The sequence below is a fragment of the Caretta caretta genome, chromosome 9, assembly GCF_965140235.1.
Source record: "Caretta caretta isolate rCarCar2 chromosome 9, rCarCar1.hap1, whole genome shotgun sequence".
In the NCBI taxonomy this organism is placed as follows: Eukaryota; Metazoa; Chordata; order Testudines; family Cheloniidae; genus Caretta; species Caretta caretta.
Window position 1 is genome coordinate 83,392,908 of NC_134214.1, and position 19,429 is coordinate 83,412,336.

At 38.8% G+C, this 19,429-nt stretch overlaps 1 protein-coding gene across 1 annotated transcript; it reads right to left on the bottom strand.

The window, feature by feature from the left end:
* Positions 1 to 1,615: 1,615 nt before the first annotated feature.
* On the bottom strand, positions 1,616 to 19,327 carry MAGT1 (magnesium transporter 1). Its single transcript, XM_048864389.2, has 10 exons — positions 19,174 to 19,327; positions 18,161 to 18,330; positions 17,096 to 17,213; positions 15,053 to 15,193; positions 14,365 to 14,505; positions 13,227 to 13,316; positions 10,905 to 10,968; positions 8,121 to 8,195; positions 4,937 to 5,027; positions 1,616 to 3,517 (listed from the first exon to the last, which is right to left on the bottom strand). Exons 1-10 carry the CDS (start codon positions 19,261 to 19,263, stop codon positions 3,502 to 3,504), a joined length of 996 nt encoding a protein of 331 aa, XP_048720346.1. The 5' UTR covers positions 19,264 to 19,327; the 3' UTR covers positions 1,616 to 3,501.
* Between the last annotated feature and the right edge of the window lie 102 nt (positions 19,328 to 19,429).

A 19,429-nucleotide genomic window follows, 5' to 3' on the forward strand; every position in this document is an offset into this window, starting at 1 on the left:
AAGGGCTTCTAAATTTAACAACCAGTTCTAGCGAACCGGCTCCAGCTCACCACTGCATGAGCCCCTATGTTCACTGCTGCTGCATTACCCAGATAAAGCTATTTGATTTCTCTCCACTTCCAGAGGAGAAGTGGTTTTATTTGTTTTTTTAAAAGAAGCAGAATTAAATTTTAAGACTAGAAATGCTTAGTCTGACAGTCTGGTTACATGATTTGGTAAACCCAATTTGCATAGCAGTCTACAGCCAAGCCTACTATACTTGCCTTATGCTGTCTGCATAGTTTTACACTTACACATAGTCTGTAATCCCAAAATATTTAAATGTATAGCTACCACAATAGCACAACTGAGGGCAGCAGTGCTGGAATTGGAAATTTTTGCTGAGAAGGCCAGCTCAGAGCCCCTCACTCTTCTGAGCAGCATAATGGGATCTTTAATGTCTGCACAGAACAGACACAACCCTTTGGTCTAAAGGCATACACAGAGGGAACTGACGGTGTTCAGTTGATCTAGGTGGATTGAAGGGGCAAGTGGAATCTGCTAAAATTCAAACTAATGGTTCTACAGAGTGTAGGTATTTCAACCCTGACTGTTCGATCCCTAAGCAGATCTCCTTGGCACAAAACAGGGACCTCACAGGTCTTTATTAGAGCACTTTGTTTGCTCTATTTTAATTCACCTTGCCTTCAAGTCTATGCATTGTATTTACAGTCTTGGTAGAGAAGACAGAGAAATGGTGTGAGACGTAAAACATTATCCCCATTTTATAAGTGGGGCACTCAGCCACAGAGATTAAGTGGCTTGCTCAAAGTCACAGAGCAGGAGAATCTAGATCTCTTGCCTGTAAGTCCACTGCCTTAACCATAAATGCCATCCTTCCTCTCTACCCACTAAAATGATTTGGTCCACAGGTTTCCTACAACTGCTTGAAAGCTAGTGAGTCATATAAACTATGTGCTCCTCTGAAGAGCCTATAAAAATGTACCTCGTGTATTTAAAACTATTACTAGAAACAAGCCTAACAACATAGTTAAAACAACAAAGATTTTACCTTCTCAGAAACAGAGTCCTAAGTGGCTATGGTCTGGATAGCTTAGATATCATGACTATGTTCCCAACAGTTGAAGTTCAGCAAGTTTGAAAATAACTAATGGCAGCATTCGTGGAGTACTGATGAAAAAGCAACAGCTGAAGCAATTCATAATTGCATTGCAAACATCTTCAAAGTTCCAGCACTCAATGCTAGCTTGCTTCTTCCTATACAAAATGCCATACTGCATAAGACCAGTAGCCCATCTAGCCCAATATCCTCTCTCAGGACACTGGCCAAATGCATCAGAGGGAATGTACAAGAAAATCCATAAGACCAAGATAGAATTTCGTAGCCAGAAGAGTCGTTTTCTCTTAACACTGTTGTATTTTGGGACTATATTTTCTGTCCTAGTCCAGTAGGCCCCAGACAGTTTATCTGGTCATACTGCTGACAAAAAGTCTATTAGGTCAATATACTGGAGTGAGAAAAATTAACTTCACTTTCAAAAGGAATCACAACTTTCTATTTTATTAATAGAATATTTTATAATATATGTTTAAATTTCAGACGCAAGAACAAGGATCAGACTGTAAAACATTTTATTGAAAGTTGTCCAAAATCCAGTCAATCATGTGCTTATCTGTGCCACTAAGGCTCATCATTCTGAGCCGTACAAAAACATCTCAATATTTAAATTGAACCATTACCAAAAGACTAGATTAGTGTAGTTAAGGCACTTGAGATGTAAGTTAATTTAGCGAACTTGCATAACAGTTACATTCTAGTTTGAATGAAGCGGTTATTTCTCATGTACTCTTCAGTCTAAAGAAAACTTCCATAGCCCTTGCCCCTTTGGGACAGAGAAGAGGACAGGAGGTGAGAAATTACCTATTTATAACATCCTCCATGATAAAACTACCTCCAAGCATTTGTTCTGCCCTGCAGCACGTAGCACTATCTAGTCAAGCTGAAAGAGTTCCCACTAGTATAGGTGCTGGAATTCCTAGTCATGGAATTTTAAGACTATTTGGGCTGAAGCAGAAGAAGTCAAGTCTCCTCCTTCTTAGGGATGGGATGGAGAAGGAAGTGTCTCAGGGGCACACCATTTTCTGCTCTTATTTCCTCTAACAAGCAGAAAGCAGAAAGGGCTACTATAAAACTAAGAGAATCTCCACCGGGATAGTAATGTTTATCCTAGGATCATACCCGTATTCCCCCCCACCCAATCTCCCTAGTAAGTAAGGCTGAAGGAAATTAGAACAAGTTAAAGGAGGTGGCAAGTTACAGTTCCAAGTGATACTGACTGAAAGTGCTTGCATGTCTGCTGGTTTGGCAGGACTATGAGAATATTTTTAAACCACATTTAGGATCCCTCTGCTTTATCAGCTGAAACTGGCTCTCTTTTGGGCTATGTTTCAGATTAGTTTTTCAGAATCAACTATTTAGAATGAAGAAAAGGCTAAGAACATTCCTGACCTTGGGCTATGTAGACTGGACTCACTGTGCCAGCATTTATTGCTTACAGGGGAGTTTCAGTCTTAGGCAGTCAGAGAGTCCTCACTGGCCAATTAGTAACAGGACAATGTGTTCAGAAGAGAAGGGGGGATTTCCCAGACCTATCAGACAGCTCAGGACAGCAGAGACTGCAACAAATGGTGATAATTTTATTAAAAAAATATATCAGTGTCTTTTTGGTAATGGGGAGTGATGAGCATTGAGGGGAAAACTCAATATTAAACCACTCTACGTAACTTAATTCAAGATTCCACATGCATTCACCAGTGCTATATGTTGATGACTTTCCCTTACTCTATGGGGGTAATCAGTTGCACTGCATTGCAGTCAAATACAAGAGATTCAAGTTGAGGACTGTAAGATCTGCACATTTGCCACTAGAAGCTGGAGAGTGTTCCAGAAAAAAAAAGGAAGAGGTTTCTAGGTACATGCTGAATTTGGCCCCTTCATTCATGAAAGGGTATGACTCAGGCATCAGAGGGTTATAAAAAAAGGGAAAGGAAAAATGCCAGCGAGAGTAGCAACAGGTAGACAGGAAAAAGAATGCAATTAAAAAAAAACAAAACAAAAAACATACCACCCCCCTCACCTATGAGAGAGCAGAAAACAATGAGGCAAACAAATTATCAAACTGAATGTAAGTACTGTTTCTAGTTATTTCAAAGAAACACTAGTAGTCCATAATCTAAGTTTTGAATTCCACTAGGTTTAAAGTAAAATGGTTTAACATGATGTAAAGCTTATGAAAAAAGACTGAATCTTAATACTCCATGTCACGTTCAGAGCATACTGCTTGTCATATTAAGGCACTACACATTTTCTTTGGTTCAGTGTTTAACTATCTCATTCGCTTTAAAGAGAGGTAGCATGAACCATACACATTTAGCTCTTCAGTTCCATTACACACAATTTCAGAGTTGATATCTTTCAAATGCTCCAGCTTGTGGAATCCTTTAACTCATCAGGAAACTGCAACAAAACATAGGATATTTTTAAAAAAAGAACTGAATTAAAGTAAGAAATATTCCATTTAGTTTTCTAGACGGTTTCATTTAGAATGATTAGGGGCATATGGGAGAATGTAACATGACATGAACTGGGTATATGGTACAGCTGAGGTGGAAGTAGTTGGGGAGAAGTCCCTTTACAGCAAGTCCTATAGTAACTCATAAAGTTGATTGGCTCTGGAGGGAACCACATCCATACCTCCTGGGCTACAAAGTTGATTAACATACAAAGGTCATTGATGGTAGGAGAATTAAAAGCTGAAAATGTGGGGGTTCTGACAGTCTCCTTCCACATCAGTCACTAGAAAGAGCAGTGATCCAACTTTGTCCATTGCTCTGGAAGCACGCCCTCATTAGTTCCAAAACACAATATGGATTTTAATAGAATTTTTTTTGAAAGAACGATTGCCCTGGCAGAAAGATGAAAATATCAGCCTACAGAAGCAAGGGCAAATCATAAACTAGCAATAGAAGAGGTGGTCAATGGGAGCTGGTTTCCTAACTCCCATTTGAACTTTTAAAAATTTTCCCCCAAAAGGATAAAATAGTTACAAATCAAAACCTGGTGTTATATAGAGTCCTATTGATTAGGACTTCAGCCCCTCAAAAACTGTACTAGATGCTCCATATAACAAATGCAGAGACACAGACAGCTTTGAAGATCTCAGCCCAAGAAATGTAGAACTCCAGGTAGAATTTGGGTTCCAAATCCCTTAAGCAGCTTTGAAAAAAATCTCATCTCTAATGAGGTAACGATTACGAAAGAGGTGACTTGGAAAAAAATATAGGAAAAAAGCTTTAAGGTCATCAAATGCTTCACTCCTATTACTGAATTTATGGCGAGTAATGACAATGGGGCATTAAAGATGTTTAATACTAAGTAATCTTTGGGTTCTTACTTACTCTATACCTGTCAGATTATAAAAAGTACCGTAGCACTTTTTCTTTTGTTCTGAATAGGATAGAGGAAACAGGGACTAAACTGTTGACCACAGCAGGTAAAAGTTTCTGGTCATTACTGCAATCAATTCACTTTTACACCGTTAGTTTCACCAAAAAAGGGTCTTCAGGACAGTTTGTTTTCCATTTTTCTTCTTAAGTGGACTTCAGGCAAAGTATTGTTTTTTATAGTCACCCACTTTTGTCAAAAAACTATTGGGAAGGGAAACCCCAATCAGAATGAATGTAAGGTAACAGTTTATTGATTTTTAGTTACACTGTAAACCATGCAAGTAGCACCCCTATATTTTTATAAAATCTCAAAGTTTTAAGTCACTGTATGTTTATTTACTAGAATATTCTCTGTTCTAATCAATATAATATAGCTACATCGACACCTATGTATTAAAGCACAATAATTTAAACAGCAAAAAAGCCATACCTGTATGGGTAGCCATGGTATTTAGATCTGAAGACAGAGAGCAGCCAGCTGAAGAATAATACCACCAGGCCAACACCAGCTACACACATTACTGTAGATAAGCAACAGAGTGCAGAATAAAATGACCAGACAGGTAAGTCTACCCTGAAACCACCACTATGGATAGGGCTTTAAAAATGCTCAATAATAGCTAAATCTCCACCTGCTGCACTCAATGGGAATTTAACTGTGGATGTCAACAGGAGCAGGATTAGGCGATTGCTGAGTCCCTTTGAAAAAAATCCCACCCTGTGATGCTGGCAGACCAGGTGCCAGCTCTTGTCAAGGCTTTAGACCTCAGCAGAGCACTGACAAATTCACTGCTGAAAACCAGTCTGTTTTTTCCTGTGTGTTAGTATGGTTAAGAGGGTACTGAACTTACAACCAGGTGTTTAGACTTTATAAAATGCTTGTAAATTGCTGCATGCATTAATCTCACTTATAATATGTTTATCACACGCTATCAGGAAATATTTAAGTGTTTGCTTTGCAACTGTAAAAAAAAAAAAAAGTTTGCTCTGAAACTCTGAGCCCAGTCAGGAGGGATCATCTCCTGTTTATCAAGAAGGCCTATCAAAACTAAATGGGCCATTGTGGGACACCACAATACAAAGGCTTTGGCTATGTCTACACAGCACACCTTAGAACGGTACGGCTGTGCTGCTGCAGCCTCGCTGTTGTAAGGTGTGCCGTGTGTGGCTCTCTAGCTCTCTCCCAGCGACAAAGTAAAATTACCCCCTATGAGGAGCGGTAGTTCTGTTGACAGGAGTGCAGCTCCCGACGACGAAGTGCTGTCCACAGCAGCGCTTTTTGTTGCTAAAACTTGTTCCCGGAGGGGGTTGGTGGGGGGGTGTTTCACACCCAAGTGACAAAAGTTTTAGCGACGAAAGTGCAGTGTAGACATAGCTTTTATTAATTGCCCCTTCCACTCTTGAAGAGGCTACATGCAAAAGGGCTCGTCCCATCAGCTTGAATTCAGGAAGAAGAAAATACAACTAGCTGACAAGAACATTTTTCATCTCTTTTGCTGTTTGGACTCTCACAGGGCCAGAGCTATGAAATAGAAGCAGAGATCTGCAGGGTCAACCTGGGTTAGTCCTAAAAGACATTCAGAGCTGACATATTACAACAACTCTGTCACCTTTTGAAACTATACACTAACTCATTTGTTTATATGTGTTTGCCTGCTTTAATCTTGTAATAACTAACTCTCATTTCTCTTCTTAATTAATAAATTCTTAAATAGTTTACTATAGGATTGGCTACAAGCATTGTCTTTGGTGAGACGTAAGGTACAAATGGACTTGGGTAGCTGACTGGGGTCCTTTGGCTCCAGGAGTAACCCGAATACAGTATTGTGTGATCTTTGGTGTATAGCAACCACTTATCACTAAGTCCAGCTCGCCTGGGTGGCAAGATAGACTGGAATGCCCAATGTGACTGTGACTCCATGGTAAGACGTATAGTGCTTTAGGAGTTCACACTTGTTACTGGGTTGGTGATATCTAATTATAGAACATACAACCAGTTTGGGGCCTTTGCCCTACTTCTTGACAGTCTGCCTTGAGGTTGGCACTCATGGTAGCGGGCCACTCCAGACAGCGTGACACACCCTATATAGATAATGCAGATCCAGTATAGAAAAACAAGCCCCTCCATCTCTTTTAATTAACAAATATTACATAGCACTTATAAAAGTCCATATAACCCAGAATGCCTTTTTTTCTCTCTTGCACCTCACTAAGCTCCTCCACATGCTTCTGTAGAAACAGAAAGTTCACCTCTTTCAGGGTATACCATGCACAACAGTTCAACTGGGTAGAGGAAAGCATCTCTCACTCACACACACACGTACGTTGTGGAGCAGCAGAATAGGGGAAGGTAATTTCATCCCTAGGTTGGGAAGTAGCAGGGCAAAGGAGACAAAGGCTGGTGTCAATAACTCCCTGCTCCCATCCACAGGGCTGAGTGTGCAGAGGGAGTTTGAGCAGAATTAACTGTTGTAGATAAATGAGAGGAGCTAGTGCACGGCCAAATAAGAGTTCTTGCACATTATAATATAGAAGGTTGTGGTTGGGTCAGCGTATACTTTTCTGCTGAACCAACAGTCATGAACTGTAGAGAAGGAAATGTGCAAAACATTTCTATAGAACAGACAACAGAGATGATATACAAGCATTTAAAAAAATCTGAAGGTGACAGTGTCCCTTTAAGAAGCAGCCTACAAATAAATGTTTGAGAACCTCTGTGATAAACCATAACTGCCACAATCTATTAGGTCAATAATCTGTGAACTGACAATAGACTGAAAGAACATTAGTCGTCTTTGTTACACGAACCAAATGTACATAATGTTACTTGAGGTGTACATGCTTTATCAGGTTCTAAAATAGAACTGTGGAATGTGACAAGGTAAAGGCACCCCAGTGTGTAAAGGATTAGCAGGTCGCTGCCTGTCACATTGCTATTCAGGATGAAGTATAAAAGGAAGGGGAAGGCGAGTCAAAGAAGCAAGCTGTATCTTCTCCCCTCCTGGCTGGTTAAAGCAAGGAAAGCCTCCGAGGAACTATTGCACAGTGTTTTCCAGCTGATTTGCTCTCTGCTTCATGATAATCTGTGCATAATAAACAAATAAACCCTGAGGAAAAGACTTTAAAAGGCCTAAGGCCTGGAGCTTTATGTCCATTTCTTGGATGACGACTAATCTGGATTTTTAGTTAAAGGCCATTTTAGAAGATCAAATATATATTTGACAACCTGGAGCTACCCCAGTGCTCATCCCTCAATTATGAGTTTAATAGTTGAGCTTTTATTTTTTAGTAGTCTCTCACAGAGAAACGAGACAATAGCGAGACACTATCTTGCTTCTCTCCTCTGTGCTCCAAGTCCACTCCAACAATTGTATGAATAAAAGAGGGAATGTGAATTAACTTTGAATTTTATGGTTTTGCTAGATTTCAACAGTGAACGAAGAATTAAGTGCAGAGAACCTAAACACCTCGGGGCGGGGCGCAGGGGGGAGCTAATAAGAGTGCCAGCACTGTCGTAAACCATCACACTGGAAACATTTCCTGAATGCATCTTCCCTTGATGGAGATTCAATTAAGCAACAAAATGCACTGCTTGGATTAGAAGTAGTACTTACTTTTTCTTTTCCCCACCTCCATATCAGAGGTAGCAGCTTCATGCAGGAGTACCATTCCTAAAGTAACGCCACCATCTGAAAAGCTGTTTAAGGCTAAACTGACAGAGACACCATGTACTTATTTTTAAATTTAATAAATCCAATCATAATCACATATGTGGCACATACAAAACTTATTAGAAAGATTAAAGACTCCCCAGCCAAGATAGACACTGTAGAAAAATTACAACTAACATGCAGTAATGGTATTATTATTCCAGGAAACACAGAAGAGCAAAAACCAGGAAAATGTAAGGGATCTGTTTAACTGCACTAGCTACAAATCATAATTGGACTCAGCAAGCTTGCAACAAATACTACTTTTCCCTCAGAAAGAGGGAGGTATGAATTAAGACCTTGCCTCTAATTCATATTGCTCTACCTTGTTCACCTTCCCATTCCTGATGAGAAGTGATTCTCAAAAGCTTGTCCATGTTATTTAACTTCTGTTGGCCTAACAAGATGGTAGTTAATAGATTTCTGTTTTTGTTTAATTTGACAGACTATAAACAGGCACAAACAGCAAAGTCTGGACTTTTCTATTATTCAGTTTGAACTATTATTCACCAGTAAAAATACTGCTAAAATTAAGGTAAGGATTTATAAGTTGGTTATGCTGTATTTGACCACAAGGAAATCTAACATAGTGAAACTCTTTTGACAACAAAACAGAACACAAGCCCTACATTGTTTAATTGCATTCTAGTATGTACATTTCAGGCCTAATCCTGCTCCCACTGAAAAATAATGGGTTTTTATCATTGACTTATAGACCCTTCAATTCCAGTTGAAATGACTCTTCAGTTAGTGAAGCTACATGAAAAGAATGACTTAATTATGAAATGATACTACCAAATTGTGCCTTTTTTGAAGAGCTTTAATGATTAGAAAATTTGGTAGGTACATGGAGGGAGTGGAGACACAGACACACAAAATGAGAGCACTTTAAAGCCCCCAATTTGTTTTAACATCTTGTCATTGCAATCTGCCCGACACCTCTTGATAGGTGGAGTTTGACTAGATTCAGAACCAATAGAGGAGAGTAATAATAGCTAAAAAAGGAAAGAAATTCCCTCTGCCCCAAAACTGGTCTTTATGGCAACATTTTTGCCTCAAAAAATATCTCCCATGCTGTTCAATAAATGCACGGACATTTGGAAACCCTTTCAAAACAGTCACAAAACACTATCACCAGCTTAAAACAACCAGAATAAATCAAAAGTGCAGTGAAAGAAAACAAAGATTCCTGGTGCTTTGTATCAAACTTAACATTAATTTCTTCATTCACCTGAACTGACAAGTTATCATATATTGTGGCTACACTGTAATATTGTAAAGAGACAAAAGACTGAGCTTGTCATTTACTGAAATAAAAAGAGACTCTGGGGGGGAAGAAAAATAATTCACACAAAACCCATTTTGGAGCCTGATGAAACCGGATACCAGCTGAGAATTACAAGGTCAACTGTAGTTTTTTGTTTTGGTTTTAAAACTAGGAATGTGAAACAATGAGAAAGTTAATGCGATTTTAAGTTTTGTATCATTTATATAATGTGTACCTCCAAAATGCTTAGCAGAATTAAACTACAAAAAGGAAAGGAATTGGGGGTGGGTGAGTAGAAAAAAGGTAGACTGCATTTTCAGAGGAGAAGAGAGCTTGAGGTGGAGACACCCTAGAAAGTCTGCTCCAGATGGCAACAGCTGTAATAGAGAGGCTCATACACCAGTGACCTTACTACGGGAAAGGAAAGGTCTACAGGATGGCTGCGGTATATTATGGAGAGGTTAAAGGAAAAGGGAAGGGAATTTTGTACTAGATCTTAAAATGAACCAGTAGATGTGGAGCCAGTGCACTAGCTTGATGTTATTATGGTACATTTTCTGCTCTTTGTACTTTGAAAATGCAGGCAGGGGTATCTGAAGAGCGGGGACTTTGAGGCTGTAGAGAGGTTGTTGCTATAGAAAAGGCGAGGAGACAAACACCCTGGATGAAGATTTCAGTAAGGAGATAAGGCAGTGGCATACAGAAGTGATGTGGGGTCGGAATTGGTGGATTTACAGAAACACAAAAGATGCTTCAGGAGGAAAGTTCAGAAACAAGGACAACTAAGGTTACCGACAGTGGAAGGAAAAAAATTGCACATCTGAGCTGAGGTAAAATAGGAGAGAGGAGTTGGATTGGAAGATATTCCTCTTGTCCAGAAGAAAAACTTTAAAAACATATGTGAAGGCAGTGGTGACAAAGCTATAAGTTTACTCTGTCAAGACAGGAAAACAAAAGGTGTGAAACATTAGCATAATAGCTAAGGTTAAAATAATAATAGGAGAACTTAGAAGTATGCAGTAGCCAATGAATTAAGCATTTATGGGATTTCATTGGACAGGAAGTCTTAGTACAATGAAAGGCTCCACCAACAGAGAGAGAAAGGATAATTAGTTCTGCTTCCACTTACCTATTGCCAGACACCAACACAGGCTGTCTCAAAGAATGCAGTCGTCCATGGTTTCATTTAAGGACATACGAAGAGAACGATACCTAATCCTGTTGAATTGGCAGATTGTGGGCATAAGGAAATGTTAGCTGTTGACATATTATAAAGGCACTGCAAGGTTTTGGTCACCAATATCGGTATTATGTGATCAGTTTGAATCTTAGCAAACTACTCCTGTAGTGAGGGGAGAAGGTATAGGTTTGGCAGAAAATTAAATTGCCATCAGATATGTATATTTCATTATAAAGGATACTAAACAGTAGAACAATGTGTGTTTCAGCCACAAATTGGGCTTGGCTGCTTCCATGGATATAGTTCTGTAAAAGACAAAATTCAATTAAGAAAGAAACTTTGGAGCAGAGTTTAAAGTAATTAGTAATGGATATAAAATCTGGCCATTGAGAACGAGATAAACAGAAAGCAATAGCAAAACACAGGAAATGCAGATAAGAAAAATATTAAAAATGAAAATTATTTTCACTCAATGTGGCTTAGACAATAAAATATTAAGCATGTTTTGTTTGATATTAAAAGGTTGCAAACTGAACAGGTTAACAAACAGCTTAGACTATATGGAGAATAAAATTTTTACTGCTAGTCAGTTACATATGGAAAGCTTTGTGTATGCGGGGCTATGTTAGATCCAAGCACAACATTTTTGACAGCAGCTCAGCAATACTTTATAACACGCAGAGAATTAAAAAAGAACATGTGGTTTGAAAGTGTATGTGTCTGTCTGGGTAAAGATCATGATGTAATTTCACATTTTACTCACAAGTTAATTTAACGATCTGTGAAGCAGCATTCAGTTCAGTGTCAATATCTGGGGCACAGGCATCTCAAGAGATGTCATGTGCCCAGTAAAACTGAGAAGCACTTGAGTTGCATCTTGCCTATCTGATATGCAAGGCAGAAATGAAGAGGACAAGACAGGCTGATATAACTTTTTAATAAGTCATAGGATTAAATTATTATAAAAGTTCAGTAAAACATTGCCAAAGAGAACAAAGCATGTCTGAATACATACAAATAGAAATAATGGTTTTACGTACTAGTTACTGGGTATGTGGAGGAGGTGAGGAGAGAAGTTGTACATGTTAAAAAAAAAAAAAGGAAGGCCAGGTTCCAGGAGGCAATAAAACGGTTTAACACAGAGAACCTGAAAGCAGCAGAAGAAAGTTGCTTAAAAGTCCAACTGCTGTCACTTCTCCCACTGCCCGGAGAGGTCTTAGTTTCATTTTTTAAAATGTGTGTATGGAAGTGACAGAGTAGAGCAGCGGGGGGCATATGAGAGATGGAATTAAAATTTATTGAGACAAGACAAAGAAGGATGGATGGGCTTGAGATAAAAAGTAGATTAAAAAAAGCCAGTTCTGTTAAAATAATGTACCTCCAGAGTCTAAGCAGACAGTGCAACTGTTGCACTTCCTCTAAAATAGATTAGTAACAAGAATATATTCTAGAAGAAAGCGGTTAGCAAAATATCTATAAAATGTAATTCCAAGTTTGGAAGTAGAAAATAAAACAGGTATCATTTCTGACTCACCTAACACGTAACACGATCATTTGTACTTATCTACCCTAAATAATTTTTTTGTATCTTCACTTAATTTTGATATGTCTACAGCAAGAAATGGAAGCCTCCTCTTAAAATGCAGCATACTTGAAACTAAGAAGTCCCTCAGCATTTAAAATGAATAAATGGAACTATAGACAATGGAGTTCCCTCTTCTGAATTGGTTTTCCCTGCTCCTAATACAGGGTTCTGTCTAGACCATTCCCTTTTTAGTATTAGCTATTACATGCAATCTAGTCATGAATTAGAGTGATTTATCATACTGAGTTGAGCATGGCATGTCACCAGGCTGGTCAAAATGATCATTCTTAGTCTGATTAGTGACTACATTTCTAGTTTTATTTTTATGTATTTTATTGCACACAAGAGAAATAGCTACAAAAGACAAAACACTTTAACTGAATCAGACATTAAGCAGCCTTTGTTCTTGGATCATAGGGTTAATAGCACCATTCTTGTGGCATTGACACTAAATTATAAGGCACTACAGCAAACAGCAGTCTGGCTGTAATGAACTTCAAACCAATTTAGTATATACTGTCACATTTACTCTATGTTCTCTAAGCTAACAACTATGTAGTAAACTTGATTGGCAAATTCTGACTTCATTGCTTTGTGATAACATCCAAAATATTAATCACAATCCATAATAAAAAGGTCATGTTTCTTTGTCCTTCTTAGTCAAAAGAATGATAGGACCAGATGTGGGTCCCTCTAAATCCATGCTGGAGCCCTGAGGAGCTTCCTGTTCTCACATCTTACTCTCGAGGCCCTTCTTTCATGATTCCTATATTTCTGGCAGAGGATAAATAGGTATTCCTTCTAAACCAGTTAATACAACTCCTCAAATTTGCCCACTGACTGCTCAAGAGCTCCTTCTGTAGTATTCCTACTCTTGCTGACACAGGAAGCAAGAAGTCAGAAACAAAACTCGCATCCTGGATTTTGTGTTTTTAACATGGATCTTTTCACTGTAATCCTACAAAGATAAAGACTTACCACTTGTCCTGTATGGGGATTCTTATGAGCATATGGTGGCCCTCTGATGTGATTCCACATTTGGCCTGATGTCATTGCTAGCACAAAACACTAGAAAGAAAGAAAGGAAGAACATAAGACAAATTAGTATGGACCTCATACGTCTCTCTATTCAGTTTTCATCTTTGCAATTCACTTCACCCAGGAATGTACAGATGTTGATGTCGCCTTATACAACGCATAGCACAAGATCTATTCTTAACTGATAATGTTTCTCACAGTTTGAACTGAAAAGGTTGCAATCAAGTAGTACTACCAGACAACCATGAAGAAAAGCTACATGAACCTCATCTTCACTCTAACCAAAAGTATGGACTTTTCCTTCCAGAAGTCATGTTTTTCAAAAATCATCTGCACTCAAACCTGAAAGTCCGTGGCACAAATAACCCTTTATGTAAAATATGAATACTGTAGTAATATGATCTGCATTACACCGAACTCTTGGTCCCTGTGCTTCTGGATTTTGCCATTAAGATGAAAAGACTCTTTACAGTGTACTACGTTCTAGCCAAGATGTCCTCTCTTCTTAGAGGAACAATAAGCTCCCATTTCAAGGAACACTGGATGTGCCAAACTAGATCAGGCCACTGTCCCATCAAGTCTGGTATCAACTAATAGCAAACAAAACCACACCAAAGCCGTATAGCAAGGAAAGATTCTTTCCGATCTTCTGAATGCTATCAACATATATTTTTAATATCCTGAAATATTTTAATATCCATGTATTTTAATATCCTGAAAAATGAGTTTTACTGAATTAGACTAGGGATAATCAGAGCCTAAGTATAAACTGGGTATAAAACTCATTTTAAATAAAATTCACACTAATAATCTGTGTGGAGGGATGTGGCATGTAGTCTGGCCTCATCTGTTTGGTTACAAATGCTCTCCTAAATTGCTCATGTTCAGCTTACTCTGAGGTCAGTAGGAGAATCTGGTTTATAATACACCCAGTTGACGGAAAAAGGTTATTTGTTTCACCACTAAATAGTTTCCCACGCAGGAGAGGTAACAAAGCAAATGCAATATTTCCTTCCCTTTCAATTCAATCTGGATCAAGTTGAAACAGGGAGAGGTTAAAAAAAGTATTTTTGCTTACCAAAGCAGCAAAAGCCCAGCCAGTTTTGTTATAGAGAAAATCCAGGTTGCTTCTCCGTAAGTACACAAGGCCACCAATGACTGCCAGCAGCAGACCCAACATCAAGGGACCAGCATAATTCGGAGGTCTTATCACTCGAATCTATGCAAGCAAACGGTTATCTTAAAAAAATTCTTTTTTAAAAAAAAAGCAGGATGAATATGGAGAAATAAAACCATACCAACGTACACAACACACCAACTTAATATTTCTTTAATAATTCTAACTGTAGTTCAGAAATGAATGCCTTTTATCTTTTGTTTCAATAATACATACTATAGAGCAAAATCTGTTAGGCCATATTTAATATTCTTCCTGTGATAATGATTTATTTCCATGGAGGTGGATGCTTTTACTGGTGGGTGAATCCACACAAGTTTGTAAAGGGATTTGGAATCATTCTAGGTGGAGAGCATTAAATAAATGTAAAATATCATAATGTGGCATATAAAACAAGTTGCCTGTTTTTAAGAGATACTTCATCTCCAAAGCTCAGCTAGACACAGCTGGGCTTAGGACCTGCTTTGAACAGTGTCACCGAGTAACCAATTAGAATAGATTTCCTTCCCCATTGTATATATCTGGCAAACAGACTCTCCATAGCTAGATTTACATCGCAGGAAGGAAATGAAAGTCCATCTGTACTTACATTGACATCAGTCCTATCAGCTATCCAACGAGCAAGCTGCTCGGCCGCAAAACCTCGCACTTGCAGCTCATATGTGTCACCCCTTTTAGGTTTCCCTTTTGCTGGGAAGTTAATGAAGGTTGGAGCCGAGTTCATGTTTAGCTGCATTAAAAAGATTAATAAATAAAAGTAGAAGTGAAGCATCAAGAATTAAAGTTATTTAGCCATTTAAACTTTTCTTATTTTATTGCACGTTTCTCATTCATGTTTTGTCCTGTAGCTTATTCACGTAATTAAACAGAAGGGCTATTCATAAAATAGAACTCATGGGTATTTCAACAAAAAATGGTATTGTAGCTTGAATGTTTTTTCTCATAAATGGTCTAGGATATGCAAAAATCCATGACACAAAATTATGTATACAGTACATTAGTCAGACACATTCTTCTTGAATGCTCCATACTTTCTTCTCTCTTTAGTATCGAGAATGTCCTGAGACACCCACAGTTATTCGCTACCCAATGCTAACAATAATGCACATCTCAGAAAGCAGTTTGAGACTGGGTATTCTCCCATTAGGTTTAACACTGCACTGTTTAATTTCTAATATAAACAATATTCTCATGTCTTCAATACTGACGTCTGTGGTCAGCAAAGAACTCAAAGAAGGCTGTACAGTTAATATATGTACCTGAAATCAGCTGAGAGATAAAGCTCCTGAGAGTTGTCTATATGGTAAAGTACTATTCTTGCCCTTGCTTATAAAGGAAGGTTTTTTGAATCTTTGTATACAAGTATATCTATAAAGAAATCTATACAGTAGTGTCTAGAGTAAACGTATTGGCATCAAAAGATAATCGCATACATCTTAATGAATATTGATGAGCCTTCTCTTAATGTGTTCTAGCATATTTCTATAGCGAAGCAGCTATTTCTGTCATAAAAGACCTGCATAAAATTTCCAACAGCATGGCTTCACCAAAATTTCACCGTGAGCCTAAACCTCAGATAGAGTGTAAACCTTTCAGTGACCCTGGACTGAATTATGCTTTCAGACTAAAACAATCATGGCACTCAAAGCTTGGCAAATCAGCTACAAAATCTGATTTTCCTTTTGAGTTGCTTCAACATGAAACTGAAATCACAGTTTTATAAAGGTCCAACTGTAAATCTCCAAGATCAAGATTTGATAATTCTCTGAAAACAAATTAACACAAACATAATGTACATTCTGGATCAAGTACTATCCTGAATAATCTGTATGATTGAGCTGCACAGGTTCCAAGTAACTTGAAAGAACGCAAGGAGGGTGGCATTTCTAGTTTCTTCTGAGGATTTTGCACTTCTTTCAAAAACAGATTTTGTGTGTTAAGAGACAGACCACAGATTGTTTGCCTATAACTAACATGTACTTTTATTTTTAGGAAAAAATTAAGTGGACATTTTAAAGAGTAATTTACTGTGCATTCCTAGTAACTTGTCACATTTCTGAAAATCAGATGGACATGAAAATATTTTCAGTCAGTTAAAAAAAAAAAGAAATCAGTTTTCTGACACTGCTCCTTTAAATGGGACACAGTTTCTTAAAAATACCTTTATAACAAATTAAAGGTTCTTCCCTCTCCCATCACTGTTTAGAGTTAGAAGTCTTTTGCAAACTGCCATAAACATTTAAATTAGTTCCAGTATTTTACAAGTCACTGTAATTCCATTATTACACTGAATGGCATTACAAGAGTTAGACATAAAAGACCTAATCAGGTCATCCAGTCTATCACTCATACCTATTCAGCACTGTTACCTGCGTATTATTAGTAGTTTGGCCTATTAGTGCTACTGTCACATTAGCAAACAAATCTTGCATATTTCTCATGGATTGGAGGGTTGTTGTGGTTTTAAAAAAAATCTGTGCAATTTCTATTTTGCAGCAGTTTCGTTACAGATTGGCCAGCATCCCTCATTATGGTAATACTGTACCATATCTTTTGTATTGTATATTTCTTTATCGCTACCCCCCAGTTCTCCCCAAATAAAAATCACTTTAAAAAATGAAAGATATATTACCATCTGAAATACATCCGAGCCTTCATCAAAATCCACCATGGCAAAAAAAACCTTATTGGTAAATGCACTGGAGTATCGCCAGGAGTTTGCCAGAATCTGGTATTCTTCATCAGCTTGCCTGAAGAAAAAAACCCAACATATAAAACCAGATGCTATACTCATGAGGCTATGTCAAAAACAGAGGGACCTGTGAACATCCTTCCAGCTCTAACATCTCACTGGAAGTAACATCTCTCAACCACACCAAAACTCCTTTCCAGTTAAGATTTTAAAACTAACAAGATGTGTCATGCTTCATTGCTCATTCCTCTGTTTTCAGCCTTGGGCACACAGAGTTTTTTGTTTTTAAGGTGTGGGGCAGATCTTCTGGACTGGTCAAGCTGCACTAGGCCCACCATCAGGAAGCAGGGCATATGAAAAACTGATGCTCAAGGCTGTTTTTCATTGTGCCCAGCTGCCTGTGCTTCAAGATGCTGCTGTGACAGCTGAAGATCATCAGAATGCAGCAGAATTCAAGGTATGCCCTCTTCCCCCAACATGCTTCTGTACATGGAAGTGACCCAGAGATTTCCCCGACTAGCCATTAAAGCCATCCTCAGAGTCCCTTTATATCTCTGGAGCAATACAAAGTGGCAGAAACAGAACCTAGGATCTGATACAGTATAAATGTAAATAAATACTCCAGATATGAGCAAAATCTCAAACTGCAAGGCTCAACAGCAAACTCTAAAAAAAGTGTTTAGCCATTCACTCAAAAAGATTAATGTTAACTCCTCCAAAAACTTCCCTTTTTCATTCTGCACAGCTGCAATTATTACAGCACAGAGATCAACACAGTTAATATGACTTTAGATAATCTGTGCATATATAAGAGATTGCATTAGAAAAATACTATTACAGTTTATTGTGTCTTAGTAGCTCTCTCCCACTCTGAATGAAACTGCTCAAATTCAAGAAAAAGGTACTGCAAAGTAGGTCGGTACAGCTTTTACCCACTCAGAACATATGGCACCTTTTACAGTAACCATTAAATTTAAGTTCTTTAGAATTTAATTAAGTCCATACTTGCACACAGCACACTGTCTGTGAGGCTGAAGAGCAGTGAACATCACAACCACTGAGTAATTTCTTGGTGGTGCCTTTACAAGGCGACGAAACTTGTCTCCATTCATTCGGATAACAGCTCTTTTGCTGGCCCATTCCATCAGCTGGCTAACTTTTTCAGATAAAACCATCTAAAAAATAAAGTCAAAAATGTTTATTTTAAAAACTGGACTGACATTAAAAAGAGTCTTGTCTTTTGATCCTCTGAACCGTTAACAGTCTCATGGTGATATTTCAACAAGATGACTGAAATCCAAAAGAAATCAAGACACACATTATGTGGTCAGGTTGAGAGAGTCCACAGTTTTTTATTATAACAATGTTCAATGGGAGTTCTGAGCGTTCAGTACTTCCAAAAAAAAAAAAAAACACGTCAAAAGCCAATGATCAGGCATTAATGTACCCAGAAAACAGATCCTAATATTGTCCAGTAATACTAAACAAGCCTACTGATTTAAATTAAATTATAGATTAGTTTTGGATCACTTCGTGTAACTTAAGAACATTACCTTGTTCAAAAAATAACTGCTCAGTTCCAATGATTTCTCTACTGGTGATACTGTTAATAGGCTCCATTCTCTTTAGCTAATCCAGACAAACCCATACACAAGTAGTGCAATCATTTTCACATATAAAAACACTTATCTGTATGTAAGCTTGGACACATCTTAGTGACAGCAACTAAGTAAGGTCCACAATTCTTCCCTACCGATGATCACAGATGACCTCGTCTCAGGCACGACCCAGCTCCCCACGCTGCTCCCCACAGGCGGGGGCCCGGCTCCCCACAGGCGGGGGCCCGGCTCCGGGCGGACGGCTCCTCAAGGCTGGGGTCCGGCTCCTCAAGGCTGGGCAGCCCAGGATATGGCCGGGCTCCCCCAGCGGAAGGTAGCCAGGCAGACTATGGCCCTTATAGCTCTGGGAATCCCAGGCCGGTTTCTCCCTCAGCCCAGCTGGTGGCGGGGGGCCCTCACCTCCTTCCGCTTCTGCCCTGCAGTCCAGGGTCCCTCGCAGACCATCAGCACCACCAAGACCCCCAACATCAGCACCCGCAACGCCGCCATGTCCGCTCCTTCCACCGGCACCCGCCGCTGATTGGCCCTGCCGCTTACTCAAGCACTACTCTATTGGCCGAACAAGGCGGACAGACGACTTTCCATTCACGTCCTTGGCTCCAGCTCATTTTGTATTGGTCCAACGTCCTCATCCGTCAGCCAATCGTAACGAGGC

Coding starts and splice junctions, on each gene's coding strand:
- MAGT1 (XM_048864389.2), bottom strand. CDS start 19,263: ATGGCGGCGTTGCGGGTGCTGATGTTGGGGGTCTTGGTGGTGCTGATG. Junction 14,506..15,052: donor CTGATAGGACTGATGTCAAT/GTAAGTACAGAT, acceptor TTGCTTGCATAG/ATTCGAGTGATAAGACCTCC. Junction 8,196..10,904: donor ACACATTGTTCTACTGTTTA/GTATCCTTTATA, acceptor ACAGCTTTTCAG/ATGGTGGCGTTACTTTAGGA.